Genomic DNA, 15685 nt, shown 5'->3' with positions numbered 1-15685 from the left:
TGTGTCAGTATTTAGACAAGGGCATAACTGTTCTAATTTGGCGTCTGTACACCACTACAGTGGACTTCAAATTAGGCAACTAAGATATGATTAAACCACAGACGTGTCAAGTTCAAGACAACACTTCTTACAGCACAACAAAAAAAGCTCAGGCAACAGGACAAACAGCCTCAGGTGGTGACCCGGCTTCCAACCTCTTAATATCTCAGTCGAATGAAGTATATATTTGACAGACATAAACCGATAGAAAGCGGCATGGTGGTTAACACAGTCGCCTCCTGAACATCCTGGGTCTGAAACCGCTCCCCAGCTGGGGCCTTTCTCTTTGCATTTTGTCACTTGGTTTCTTTCCAGGTACTCCCGGCTTCCTCCTGCAGTCCAAATATATACACGGGGTTAGGTTAAATGGTGAGTCTAAATTGACCGTAGGTGTGAATGTGAGCATGAATTGCCTGTCTCTATGTGTTAGTCCTGTGACAGACTGGCGAACTGTTGGGGCTTTACTCCGCCTCGCATCCTATGACAGCTAGGATAAGCTGCAGCCCAACCGTGACACTGAACTGACGTGGATAGAGAGATGTGTTTATATAGGTACAGAAAGAGAGATGTATTCATATCTTGCATCACATCTCTAAGTGAGGAGGGTTTCCTTTTCTCACCCCCTCTCTTTCTCACATTCCTCACTCATTCTTTCTTCTCACCGCCTTTTCTCTCTCATCCTACCTTCTCGTCACCTACTGTCTCACTCTCTCCCCACTACTCTCAACGCTTCTCTTCCTCCTCCTTTCTTCCTCTTCATTATCTCAACAGCACTCAACCACCGTCTCTTTCTCACCTAATTTCTCTCTGTCACTGGCTCGGCTTCTAACTGTGTACAGCTGTATCTCACTTTAGCAACAGCTGAAGGAACTTCGCCCTGGGCCTAGAAATACTGCACCATCTCTTCTCCTTCCACTTTTTTCCCTTTTACTACCAAAAGTATGTCCAGAAGCAACAGCTTAAGAGTACCTCTCACTTCCCACCAAAGTTCAGTGATATAAAGTGCCTTGGATGCACCACCTATGACTGCTGAATAGAAGTTGAAGCATGACCGGTGTTCTTGATATTACTGTGAATAAAAAGTGCTTATGCATACTTTAGAAAATTGCTAATTTATGCTTAGTAGACCTTAGAAGAACCTATTCTTATTAATTTCTTATCACACTGCCATACACAAAAAGACATTTTCTACATCCCCTTTCATCCTCTACTTCTTCTTTCTGTTTCCAGATTTCCTACAGTTATCAAATTAGTATTTTTGGTCGTTCTGTTTTTTCTCCCTGAGGCCCAGATAGGCTTCTCTAACAGGCTGCTCCCTGCTGAGGCCAGTGGCCTAATGCTGCTGAGGCTGGTGGGCTGTCATTCCCCATATCATCAATACAAAACAGAGGAATGAGAGAGAGAGTGAAAAAAAAGAAGAAGACTGGGGAAGATGAGACACAAATTGTGACAAAGAAGCTAAGAGTAGCCCTTAGCAAAGTGTCATCACTCAGACAATCTCCATCCTTTCCACTCTGTCTTTATGTTTTCTACGTGCTAAGGGACCAAAACAGAAGCGGGGGACAGTGCCAGCTTTATCACATTCCAAATGTTTTCCAAGAATTTTGCGAAGTGACAAAGATCCCTAGAATTTGTTTCTTGGCCCCTGAGGCGAAGCTCTGCTTGAGAGTCTGTGCAGATGGGTGCTGATGGAAACAGTGGTGATGAGGAGTGCTGCTGGTAGCTGGTGGAGGGAAGCTAGAATTGCTGAGAAAGAGACGAGGGATGCTGAGAATTCACAGGGTGAGGAGGAGAGAGCGAGAGGGGAGAAGATGGAAAACAACAGCACCTGGCTGGCTGTTATGCCTTCGCCAAGGATAGAGTGGAGGCGGATGTATGTTTCCAGTGATGTTTATTTGTTTCTCTGTATGTTTGTTTGTCTGCAGGATTCAGTAAAAACTACTGAGCCGAATTTGATGAAACTTGTTAAAAAGGTGGGGTTGGAGCAACAGACAAGCTCATTAATTTTGGATCACTTTAGAATGTATTGAAGAATGTATTGTGGAAAGTCAGATGAATGGTCTGTCAAAAGCAAAAAATGAGACTGAAGGACAAACTGCATTTACGTATCCTTGTGCATGAACATAAATGGAGGAAAATGGTGAGCTTTTTGTAAGGCTGTTTACACTTCTCAGTTTCTTCCGTCTGTTTCATGTAATCCCCAGAGACTGTATATAAAAGAAAGCCATAACCACCATGAAGAGCCACTGGTCTGAGCTTTGATGTGCCAACATTAGCATTTTTGAAGCCAGATGGAGTGCTAAGTAATCAGCAATTAACTGCACAATGAGCTGTATTATTTGTCATATAACTGCATTCAAATTATGCATTTGTGGATGACATGCACCATTATCCACTTCAAGAGTGCATCAACAAGGACACAGATTAAACCAGAACGACATGTAAAGGACTGCGAGCCTCACTTGTCTCAATTAAAGTCAGAGTTCATGATTCAAGAATAACATAGACAATGGGCAAAAATGGCATCCACATGAGAGATCCAAGGAGAAAACACTGACTAATAAGAACAATAAGCTTGTCTCACATTTGCCAAAAAAAGCATCCTGATGATTCCCAAGACTTTTGGGAAAATATTCTGTGGACTGACAGGACAAAAGATGGACTTTTTGTGTGCTGTTGCATCTGGTGTAAAACTAATACAGCAGTTCATATAATGAACATTATAGCAACCGTCAAATATAGTGGTGCTAGTGTGATAGTCTGACACTGTTTTGCTGCTTCTGGACCTGAATGACTAGCTATAATTGATGAAAGCATGAAATCTGCTTTCTGCGAGAAAATCCTGAAGGTGAACGTCCAGCCATCAGTTTGTGCCCTAAAGCTCAAGCACACTCGGATTATGCAGCGGAACAATGATCTGAAACAGGTCAGGAAGTCCACCTCTGAATGGCTCCAAAAAGAACAAAAAACAAAAACAAAATGAAACTTTTGGAGTAGCCAAAACAAAATCTAAACTTAAATCCCTCTGAGCTGCTTTGGCATGACCTAAATACAGAGTCGTCATTTTTATACCCGCTGTATTGCTCCTATACTGCATATTTCTAAAGTGTGTTTGTTAACAGTACATTTACTGCTACATGCATTGAGAGTAAGCTAACGCAGGGAAAGTAAGACAAAAACAGTTAAACCTTGGCTGTCAAAATTATTAGAGAAAGCAATATGTTTAGTAGTTAAAACAGTCTAAGTTAATACTGCAATGTTACTTCTTAAGAACATATTCTGAATTCAGACAGCTCTACAGTATGCAGATAAACTGTCCACTTACAATTAAAATCATTCCTTTTCCTTTAGTGTTAATAAACTCAACATATTGCTTGCAAAACTGAAGGTATTTTGTTCTTCTGTCAGCACACGAGCATTGATCCTATGCCTGTGCTTGCGTTGGAGTGTAGCAGCACCCACACATATTGCTGAGATGAATGTCTGGCATACAGGTAGACTCTTTATAGCTATTCTGAAATGTTTTGTCAAACAACCTTACAGTGTAACCATATAAGTTATCACAGCCTGACCTGTGTAGGCAGGTAAAGTCGTAAATCTTAAAAGGCAGCGACTTCTGTGCGCATCTCTCTTTAGAGCCGTACATGCTGTAAGCGTAGTTAATATATTTTTTAAAATGCAAAGCATATATAACGTTCCAGAGAAGCTTGCAAAAAGCGCACCGTCTTAAAGGGTTTTACACGCTGATGTTGCATCTGGCCTTAAAGAGATATATACACTTATCATGCTCCACCAGGTAAATGTGGAGCAGGATAGCTCTAAACTACGCCTTTAACATCAACAAGTTATCATGTTTACCACTCTGAGCTGTCTGTGATCACAGTACACCAAAAGATACCAAAAGAAACAATTTGTTCATGACTCTCTCAGTTGCATAATCATTTATGATTCACCACTTCCTGCAGGCTTTAAAACATGCAGTGATTGCCATGACTACAGATGGCATGTGCATAAATGCTGCACATTAAATGATTTGAATATTTATCAAAATGTGACATGCTGGGTTTATTGAGAAGAATTTTACATTGCTGACAGGCAGATAAAATATGTGCGCTTAAAACCTAGATGCTGATGAAGATTGACAGCATTATGGTCCAGCGTATATACTGTGTGCAAAGGGTTCTGCTTAGAAGACCCAGCCACAGGGAGGCCAATGAAATCCTAGTGCCAGAACCAAGCCTGGATAAAGGGGACGGCTTGGGTTGAAAGATTCATGGATGTAGTGAAGGAGGATATGCAGAGGGTTGATGTTCGAGAGGATGCTAGGGATGGAATAAAATACAGGCAGATGAAGAAGAACATGTTCTGCCTAAAAGTTACCTTGTGTGAGAAGCTGAAGAGTCCGGACTTCCTCCCGGACACGAAGCTGCAGGACCTGCTGCAGGATGTGCTGCCTCTGCGCTTCCTGCATGATGCCCATTCTTTCCAGCTTTCTGTCCGTCAATCTCATCAGAGCCCGCCCTGAACAAAACACGCAAAATGAATCTGAAGGTTAAAGGTGAGACGCCTGGGTGAAATTTAACATGCACAGCTGGAGACACTCCAAAAAGGGCTACCGATAACGTATTCGTGCCTGTGGAAGAGCAGAGTGTCAACGGCATTCAAGTGCAAATTCCTAAAGCTGTTCAAGGACGCAATATTTTCTTTTATAAAAGCATAAAGAGAAACTGTTTTACGACTCTTTCTTTTTTATGTGACCGTCACTTAGCCTGAAATTTCCAATTAAGCCCAGTGCAACTCACTGCAAAGCAGTTTCGTCTCTGCATAAATATCAGTACTGTGTATCCCTTGAGCAAGGATCCCTCACAGCTCTTTCCCTTAATTGCAAATCCTTGTATAAAAATTCATAATTTAATCATGCAATCAGTTTGTATGAAGGGGATTTAGGCTGCTGATAAAAAGCCATGCAGAATATGGTGTAATTATTAACGCTTCTTATGAGTGCCTTTGTAACATGTGGGATGGTAAGCAGATAGGATAATACTGCAGAGCAATTACTAGGCATTAAAGTTCGTCCCCAGCAGCTCCCTTTCCTCTTTCGCCCTGATGGCTGTCTGGACAAGAAAATCTGATTGGTTTGACTGCCAAGAGAGTAGCTCGGTCCTGAAAGCCTCATGGATGCTGGTTTCTCATATTCGTCCCCATCTTCTTTTTGTTCTAGTTTCCTCTGTTCCACGACTATTTGTGGTTTGATCAACAACAATCAAATGCGAAGGCTCAATAATAAAGATTTAATATAAAAATGTTTCCTTTTGTTCAAATCCAGCCTGCCTGCAAAAAAAAGGCAGACTTTACAATTTCATGTCTCTTGACTTTCTTGGACTATCTGTTGTAGATTGTTTGGGCATGCTGAGCCCCATGCTACCACTTTGCTACCACAGCACAAAAGGGAGTTTGCTTGGAAAGCTAAGTACCCTTAAGTGTTATCGGTAAAATGTTGACTGTGTTTGGCCAATTTTCTTCTTTCTAACAAAAGAAGCTCTTGACTCTGCCCTACGGCCAGATGGGGGTAAAATGCCTAATATAGTTAAGACGCCTCAACTTGAAGTCGCACTGAAAGACTGTAGACATTACAAAAACACTGGGGAACTAAGTAGAGTCATAAAGACTCAGAAGTAAGAGGAGCATATTAAATGGGAAGATGGAAAGACGAAGACTACTGATGTGAAAAAAGAGAGTGGAATCGGAGGCTGAGAGTGGAAAGTCGGGAAAGAAGAGTGAGACGTACAAACTGACAGAATGAAAAAAAAAAGAAGGATGCACACATAAAGCATGCTGTTATGAGTCTATAAATATTGACCAGCCATCACTTGGCACCTGATCTTGTAACTCAAGATAGATTGGCATGGCAACAGAGGTTTGCTTTTTCTGTGCTTCTGTAAAGTCTACCTTAAACAACAGCAGAAACAACAAAGAAAACACGGCATACTTTACATAATGGATAATAATGCATGCTTAGAATCTTTATATGTTATTATTATCATCTTGATATTATGAATTTGGAAAATTAAAATAAAACTATAGAGCACTTGTGTCAAACTCCAGTCAACTTTTAAATGTGTCCCTGCTGCAACACACACACATGAATAAGATTAGTAGGCCATTAGCAAGACTCTATAGACTGCATGCTGAGGTGGCAACCCCTAAGCCTACTGAAGTAAATGTAAATAAATGGAAGTAAATGCAAGTGTTTGGAAAAATGTACTTTTATTGGACCATCTTCATTCGCTTCGCTTCATTGCAACATGAATCAAATTGTTGAATGCCACCTCAGCTTAAAAGTTTCAGGACACCGGCTCTCGAGGACTGGAGTTTGACACCCCTGCTTTAGAGAAACTCCCCTTAGTATTTATTACTTTACTAAAATTTGTTATCACAACTTGCCTATTGAAGCTTTAATGGGCATCTTTATTGAGACTCAGGATATCTACAAGACTGCTTTAAAAGCACTGTGTTACTTACTGTAATACCGACACTAATGTTTCCTAAAGCAATACTGGCAATACTTAAAAAGACTGAAACTAGCAGTGAAACTAATAAAAACTAAACTACAATGAAACATTTTTCAAACAATAAAAACTGGAAACACTCTGGAAATTTTTTTTAATTAAGAACAAAAAGTCAAAACAAACAAACAACAAAAATAAAACTAATAAAGAAAAATAGAAGTATAATAACTACGTTCTCCGCAACTTTAATACCCACCCGTCATTATTTATTTGCCCACACATTGTGTGATCACCACAGACAGAAGATTGGGATACTTAAAAGAATCAAGGTAAGCTAAACCTCATATATCTTATTTCAGGTCAATAAGTTTAAGGAAGAACTTTCATTCAACCATATGTTCTTACTTTGTAACATTCCCTTGCTTTCACCTGTTTGTGTACCTGCTGAGGCTCTTGGTGTACAATCTGAAGGGCAGGCTTACAGTCTTTTCCTCTGTTGCCATTATTATGTGCTGAAACTGCTCTCATTGGACCCTGACATTACTTTGTTTGTAGATGGCTTGTGACTCATATGGCGTAGTAAGTGGACCTTGGCATGATGTTTTTAAATGTCTTTTTCCTCTTCTTTCTCTACAATGTCACCATCACGGGTGAATGATTCCCCCGCTGAAGCCAGTCCAACATATAAGCTGAACAGTTACGTGATAATTGGTTTTGATCTCTTCCACCCAGACTTTCCCTGTTTGCTTATCCTAAGGACAGCTTCAACCCTTTTTTATCTTTACTCCCAGATTTTTTTTTAATTATTATGTGATTGTAATTTTAACAGATTTTTATCATGAGGCATGACAACAACATGCACTGTATTGTATGCAGATATTTCCCCCATTGTTCTTTGTAGAACTCAGAACTCCTAAATTGATTCTACTTTCAAACTTTTGAATATAGCGATTTGTAGTGTGTCACTTTGAAGCCGATAGCCTGTCACTTGCATATGCCTGTTGCTTCGGTTGCCTAGGTAACTCTCTAATGTACAGGGTGGGCCATTTATATTGATACTAGAGATGGCACGATACCACTTTTTTATGTCCGATACCGATATCATAAATTTGGATATCTGCCGATACCGATATGAATCCGATATAATGTTTTTTAATCAACAAAACTGTTTTTTTTTAAAATATCTTGCTGCATTTTGTATAAGTTCATACTCAAGTTTAAAACAACAACTACACTAAAGCTATTCTGTTATACCTGTATGCAAAAAAAAAAATATTTCATAGTTCAGCAATACTGATCAATCTAATAAACTTAAACCTACACCATCCTCCCTATTCTGGTATTTTAAAGAGTACTTAGCGTAAATATTAAGCAACCTAACTAATAGGGTTCCAACTCCCAGCAACAACAAAAATAAATAAATAAAAAATAGGGAACCACCCCTCACACTCCACCTCATGATGCTTAATCAACGTAATCAACCTTAATTTGATGCAGTGTGAAAAAAAATGCACAGAAATCAATTATTTTTCAAGAAATATTAAATAGATTCAACATCTTTCTTCAACAAAATTGCAGACTGCACAGATGGTACCTTCCCAAAGGAAAAAGTACTATAGCTTACTAGGGTATATATATTAGACTTAATAGTCACTATATACAGTAATGGACTTCTATTCATTTTACATCAAATTAAAACTTTGGGTGTAAGATTCGGATAATTATTTATTAAAAGCTAGACATTTTAAATGAGAATAAGAAAGAAAAGTATGTCTTTGTGCCCCCTTTTCCCTGTTCATGCCCTATCGGCCCCCCTGGCTAAACTTTGCTAGATCCGCCCCTGCACAGTTACCAGCCGTCAGCTACGTAGAAAAAGATCCTCGAGTAGAAAGTAATAATAAATAAATTCTAACAACAGCTTATCAAGCTTAAACGTGCTGCTGTTGTTCAGCCGATGGTTTCCTCTTTCTGGTGCAAAGTGGGCCAAAAACAAACCAGAGAGACGGACTCGCGACAGAAAAGCCGATCAGCTGATCGTTAAGCAGTTTCATGATTGAAGTAGCAGCCAGAAGAAGCAGTCGCTCCATATATCGCTTGTTAAGCTTAACGCAGGAATGCTTTACAAACATTCAGAGATGGACTTACACACTTGCTTTACTTCTCTCGGGGATAACTTTGTCGGAGATGAAATGCCGGGTTGCTAGCGAAGCTCCACATGCTATCCAGACCACCGACAGGTCCCGCATGCCACAGCCGCTCTATCACGTGATGCATACTGCTCCGACGTGCTAACGTTCTGAGGTGAGTTACGGCGTGTTGCAAGTTTTGTGAGGTGCTTTCGTGATATTTAATGGATCGGATTACATTTTTTATTTTTCTCCGATATCCGATCCAGTAATTTAGGTCAGTATCGGACCGATACCGATACGTAATATCGGATCGGTCCATCTCTAATTGATACACCGTAATAACGTGGGAATGGTTGGTGATATTAAAGTCCTGTTTGTGGCACATTAGTATATGTGAGGGGGCAAACTCCTCAAGATGGGTGGTGACCATGGCGGCCATTTAGAAGTCGGCCATCTTGGATACAACTTTTGTTTTTTCAATAGGAAGAGGGCCATGTGACACATCAAACTTATTGTTAATGTCACAAGAAAAACAATGGTGTGCTTGGTTTCAACGTAACTTTATTCTTTCATGAGTTATTTACAAGTTTCTCTTTGTTCACAGCCATTGACATGTCGAAGAGGTTAACACGTGAGTGGATCGAAATTGTGTTGATATTTGGTGAACGCAATAACCGGGTCATTGCAGTAGATTTCAATGCAAGACACCCTACGAGACCACCCGTCTCCCATGCTACAGTTAGCAAACTGCTTGCTAAGTTTTGTGAAACTGGTTCAGTGTTGGATTTGCCAAAATGTGGACGCAAGAAAACTGTCACTAATGAAGAAACATCAGTGGCTGTCCTAGCTTCATTCAGCAAGAGCCCACAGCGTAGCACTCGCCGCATGTCACTGGAGAGTGGCATTAGTCGAACATCCCTTCGGCGGATATGAGCTCCCCTCCTTCTAGAAACTTAAAGTTTAAATTCAACCATAAGCTGCACAGTTGCAATTTGAGTAAAAGTCTAGCTTTTTTAATCTCACAAGTCTAGTGGAATATTGTGAATGCCTGCAACATGACAAGCTCTGCAATTATCATGAACAAGCTGCCAGTTCTCAGCGGTGAATGCCAACGCGCCGCTTCTTCCGGTCAGTGAGGCAGCATTAGCGGGGTGGAACAGCTTCTGTAAGGCATCCAGGCTTTCACTCTGCTTTCCCGCAGTTCTGAGCCATTTGCTTTGACAATCCCACCAAGACTCAGCTGGGAGTTTTTCATACCACAATTAATACACTGTGCACTGTAGCGTGGTTGTGAGGAGAGGAAGAGGAGGAGAAGGAGGAGGTGGACAGCAGAGGAAATTGGTCAAGAGGAAATAAATGAGGTAAGGGGAGGAGAAGATTTAAGAAAGGCTGAACGTAAGGAAGCGAAAGAAAAACAGTGAATCAGCAGTAAAAGGCCCCAGAAATGCAGAGGTGAGAAGAAAAATGAGATAGGGCCTGGGCTGTGTGGACAGAGTTGCGAACGAAATATTATGTCGGCCTGGTGTTCTGCTGCTTGGCCAAGACAGTTATAGCACTATGATATAGCATGGCCTTAGTTCATTTAACATGCCAACACATAAAGATCATGGCAAAAAGACAACATGACAGAAAACCATTAAGTTATCATTTACTTAAAACATATAGTTTACACACTCACACTGTGACACTGTCATCCTTTCCCGACCTAAAAGCGTACCGTTTGGTCATGAATCTAGTTCTCAACATGTGCATAATGACTGTCCTGTTACTGTAGGCAAGAAAGAAAAATGCTGGCTATGATCCAGTCACCACAGCTCGTTCTCTTTCAGAATATTGATTAGACAAGAAATTTCATCCATCTCTGAAAACCGAAAGGGTTTACCCTCTTTCTTTTTTTCACTATCATTCTTTTCCATTCATTCCCCTTTCTCGCTCATTCCATTTAAATGCTACTTCAGAGTTTTTATTTATGAAATTTAGGCAAAGATGACAACCCTTCGACTTTCCAATTTTGGCCATTGAGGTGTTAAAGCTCTAGTATTTTCCTGTCCTCATTAATCAAGCAGCAAAAACTGATGAATTGTGGCAAGTCATTGTTGCAGACGCGCCGTTGGTGTTTATCCAGTTAATTCATTTGTAGGCTGTGGTGATCTGGACAAAGCTGGGGACATCACACACACCCCTGTTTCAACTATGAGTGTTGGACATTTACCGTATTTTTCGGACCATAAGGCGCACCGTGTTATAAGGCGCATTAAGTGAAACAAATCAAGTCAAACTTTACTCAACTCATTCTTCTTGCTTCCTCCACTTCCGTACCATTGCTTCATTTATGTTGAATTCCATCACAGCTGCTCTATTCCCGTGTTGTTGCAGTATATTAATGACTAACCTCGTATTGTTGATGGATTATCTAAGTTGTTCTCCTGACTGAAATTTGGTCCGTTTACAGCATCCTGCCATGCGATCGCATTTATCCCTAACAGTGTTGCCAACTCCTCAGTAAGGAAAATCGCTATTGGCTGTCCTAAAAGTCGCTAGAAGTCGCTAAATGACGTCATTGCCTAATTTGCATAATTGGCCATGCTAATGTAATTGTAACCTACGAGAGAGAAATAACATCGGGGAAGAGACATAAAGAAGAGATTTATTTATGACGAAGTCTCCAATAACACCAGAAAAAGTCACCAGATTTGTTGCTAGTCGCTTTTTAGAAAGAAAGTCGCTAAGGGGGTCTGAAAATTTGATAAATATAGTGACAAAGTCGCTAAGTTGGCAACACTGGTCCCTAACCATCGGGAACCCTCACGTTAACTTTTATTGAGTGGAAAAAAGTTAGCATTCATCCTCCAGCTTCACTGTTTGTTATGCTAACATAGCTGTGTCGCTGTAACGTAGCACATCATTATATACCAGCTAGTCCAACTTCAGTAACCCTACAAAAGTCACTGCTGTTTAGTTTTCTGTCGTCATTTATGTTGGAAGTGATAGCAGAGCTGTATGTTTTAATTTTTTCAGAAATCTCTCAGTAAGAACATGCTATATCATGTTTAGGTGGAAACTAGCGAGCTAACGCCTGCTAACTCCATTAAAGTTAATAAATTCTGTTTTCATGGATGCCTGGATGTTAAAATTAATTGTTACACCTGGTAAAGCAGCAACGCTGATCAGTTTATTAAAGATGAAAGAATTTAGACAGTTTTAAAATCTCAGTGATGCTGCAGTGTTTGTTTGACTTTGGGACCTGACTTTGGGCAAGCGAGGCTCCCGACTAATGCTCCGACAATCCATCAAGCAGTGCGGCTTTGTAGCTTACCAAAGTCATACCAAAACATTTTTGACAGATTTTTCAGCACCGTGTACCACATAAAATCAGTTAGAGGTCAATAATCACAACTAGAATTCATACATAAGGTGCACCAGATTATAAGGCACACTGTCCATTTTTGAGAAAATTAAAGGATTTTAATTGCGCCTTATAGTGAGGAAAATATGGTAATCTACTTTAAGTGTCCAATAAGAAAGTCATAGATCTGAAACAGAAATTCAGAAGCTGCTCCACAAATAGCAGTTAAGTCGCAGCAGGAGGGCGATTTAACTGAAAAAGGACAAAGGCCCTTGGCAACTTTGCTTTTATATAGGAATATAACAACAACAACAAAAAAACAACCAATTGATACCGGCAACGATTGCAAACTGTTGGCAATCAGCTGTCTGCAATTAGAAATTTGCCTCATCTGTCTGGGAGTGAATGCAGTGAGTGTGAGACAGACCTCATTTATTCGGAGACAGGCTGTCTCCCATCAGGCAACCTGTGGGCAATGAGCTGGTTGCTGTAAATCACCGGGCAACTGGAGGTTGCCATCTTATTTTTACTTTGGTGTAACTAAGCCATTAAACTAGTTGCCTGAGGCCTATAAGGAGAGACCCAACCCACCACCATCCAAAAAAATAAATACAAATATAAACAACCACCCAACTCATTCAGGTCAACCATGTAGTGAATTGAATGTTGAGAGGATTGAGATGATACCCTTGTCACTGAACTATTTTCCACAGAAACAGAGGCAGAGTTTGTTCTACTCTAGTGTTTTTACACGCAATTTGAAAATGTGTCTATCAGTTGTGTCTGTAGGATGTTAAAAGGAAAGGGTGTATATGTGTTGCTGCACATGTTCTACCTGCAACACAAATGTCTGAATTTCAAGTGTTGAACAGCAGGGAGATGAGGTGCTCTATTTTCATTATACTCTGTGTATTTTAACACACAAACCAAATATGGGTACACATGTTGTGCACACATACTTCCTAAAAACACACCGACGTACACACAAACACATTGTCCCTGGGAATTAGATTAATGAGTGGTGGGTGAGCAGCAGTGTTGGGCTGCAGATTAATCTGCAGCTATAGCGTGACCATAGTCAGTGATGAATGGGAGCTTAAAGTGCATCTGTACACACGCACGCACGCACAAACACAAATACATATACAGACAAAGCACTCACACCCAGACACTGATCCTGCAGTAGCCCACTTCATTTTGCAGGTGGAGCTAAAACGGCATACTAATTATGGCTGTGTGTGAGGCAGCCATGTGTAAGGACAGGAGTACAAAGGCAGCAAATTAACAGTCCTCTGCCTCCAATTTCCAAAATGGCACTTTTCAGCCCTGACAATTTTTGGCAGCTGTGCTCAAAGCTTTCGATACGGAGCAGGAATGTATTCTAAGACTTTTCCTCAGGTAAGTCTTCCATACCAGTCACTCATCTCAAATCTCCTTCTCAGCTGTGCCCATATGGGTGTCCTCTGGGGATGAATGTCACCGAGCTGCATCTGGAAAACTGCACTCCAAACCCGCACGACAATCTGTCAAGCGCAGAATAACAAGCCATGCAAGTGTTGAGCGCTGGATATCCAGTACACTTCTTGCTGCCATATGTGATAGGATCCCCCTCAAGAATAAAACCAAGATAACAGAATTGGATTCAACTAGCGTGCAGTGACAAAACTGTGGCAGCACTGGGCATATCCTTCACTAGTATTCACTGTGATGTGGCGCAGCTTGAAGTCCTTAAAGTCAATGGCAACTGATTGTAGCCCTGGAGCTAAAAGGCTACTAGAGCTACTGAGCACCTGTGATCCAATGCTAATGCTAATGCAGAGTGTAGGAGAAAAGCCCAGTTATAATCCTAGAGAGAACAAGGTTCAGTCTAAGTAATGAAGACAGTCCCACCAGAGATGGAGAGACACACAATTACATGCACCCAGACAGATAATAAGCCGCCTCAATCCTCCACTTGTCACATCAGTAGTAGCCTCATGCTGATTTCACCATTACTGAGGTATTCTAAGTTTGCCGATCATTATACTGCAACTCTGTTGGATAGCCACAGCTAACAACATGCAGACAGCTCACTTGGACTCTAACACTGTGGAATCCATCTAAATTACTGAGATGACTTGAAGTTTGCCGTGGCAATAACTAGCCATCTTTCGATGGTTATTATGGAAGGACAATCGCTTGTCATTTTAGATAACTACCGTTCTGCGAGATGAAGTAGATTGCTGGATACACTTGTGAGCCAGAGAGGTTGTGATGACCCAGGTGAAACCTGCTTTGAATCTGTCATACCAACCTTGAATTCACCTACACTATCAAGTTATCTATTGCTGTAGTAGGAAGAAGAAAGTTATTATTCTAGAATTATATTTGGGTAATATTTACTTTTTTGGTGGAATACTGTAGATTTTCTGGGCCTTTGATGTTTCTATATTGCATTTATTTCTATGTGGCACATGGGCATGCTGCACTTAAAACGCACTGTGAATTCGTAGTTTCTAAATAGTAGGTATTAAAAATGTGGCAAGCAAAATATGTAAACACATATACAGTCCTATGTGCATGGCGTTAAGGAAACCTTGTGAGACTAGTTTTACTGATGCAGGAAACATTTAGGAGAATCAGATGTCTTACACAAAAATATTTATTGCAGAGAGCTTGGTCCTGCTGAATAGATCACAGCAATTCAGGCTGACACGTAAAAAAGCCACCATCCACTTAAGTGGCCATTATGATAACAGCCCATATTTTACCCTACACAAAAACAAGCCATTCACAAGTATTGCACATTGCTCTCCATACACCACTTTGTGAATGAGATATTATATATGGGGCAGGTGTTACTTGGAAGGGAAAACTTGTAAACTATTCAAGGTTTTTCTAGTGAAGCCATAAAGATGGAGGATGGTAGGAAGATGTGATTGGTTAGTTGGTCTGCTGAACTACCTATGAGAGACCCCATCCTCAGGGTAACCCCTTGAAATCATAGCTAAGCGACAAACATCTTCACATATACACACAGACAATAAGCATGAAATATATATATTGGGGCTGAAATACAGCGCAAATCAAAACAGAACCTAAACAGATAACTGTAAACACTGTTGTACCTTGCTCCTGACCTCTTCTTTACTGATAACAACTTGAACCAGATCTTTGGATTCATCACACCATCAGACACATTGCCACAGATTTTGGGTTCGGTTCTTTTTCTCTGGCATACCTCAGCCTCTTCTTCCTGAATGGCTTCAGATAGCCTGGAGGACTATTTCTTAAGACATTGAGGGTAAGATGGTAAGATGGTTCTCTTAGCAATAAAGTTTAAAGGCACTGAGATCGTCCTTGTAACCGTCACCCACCACTGTTGTGTCATCAGCAAACTTCACAATGAAATTGTAGATACTAGTGGCCGTGCAGTTGTAGATGTAGCGTGAGTACATGAGAGTTCAGTATACACCCCTGACGTAACACCACGCTGCCGTCTATGAAGGCTGCATGACGTCACACCGCGCGACACCGGTGATAAGACCCACCACTGTTGAATTGTTGGCAAACTTCACAATGAAATTGGAGATGCTAGTGGCTGTGCAGTCGTAGGTGTAGAGTGAGGACAGGAGAGAGCTCAGTGTTGGGTCTGTGCTTCCACAGGGCCCGCTGGTTTAGAG

The 15685-nt window shown here is 40.8% G+C and overlaps 1 protein-coding gene across 2 annotated transcripts in view; it reads right to left on the bottom strand.

Moving 5' to 3' along the window:
- The window catches only part of samd12 (sterile alpha motif domain containing 12), a 132808-nt gene that overhangs the window by 70423 nt on the left and 46700 nt on the right, over positions 1–15685 (bottom strand). For both annotated transcript variants that reach the window (XM_086280376.1, XM_086280375.1), the window contains exon 4: positions 4420–4560. In XM_086280376.1, coding sequence (XP_086136502.1) covers positions 4420–4560 — 141 coding nt within the window. The remainder of the gene's footprint in view (positions 1–4419; positions 4561–15685) is intronic.

This window comes from Aulonocara sp. 'chitande type north' Nkhata Bay, linkage group LG22 (genome assembly GCF_057382095.1).
Source record: "Aulonocara sp. 'chitande type north' Nkhata Bay isolate Kocher_YH1m ecotype deep benthic linkage group LG22, A_spYH_male_GT1.1, whole genome shotgun sequence".
Classification (NCBI taxonomy): domain Eukaryota; kingdom Metazoa; phylum Chordata; class Actinopteri; order Cichliformes; family Cichlidae; genus Aulonocara; species Aulonocara sp. 'chitande type north' Nkhata Bay.
Note: the sequence above shows the minus strand (reverse complement) of the source record. Positions and strands in the feature narration are given on the sequence as shown.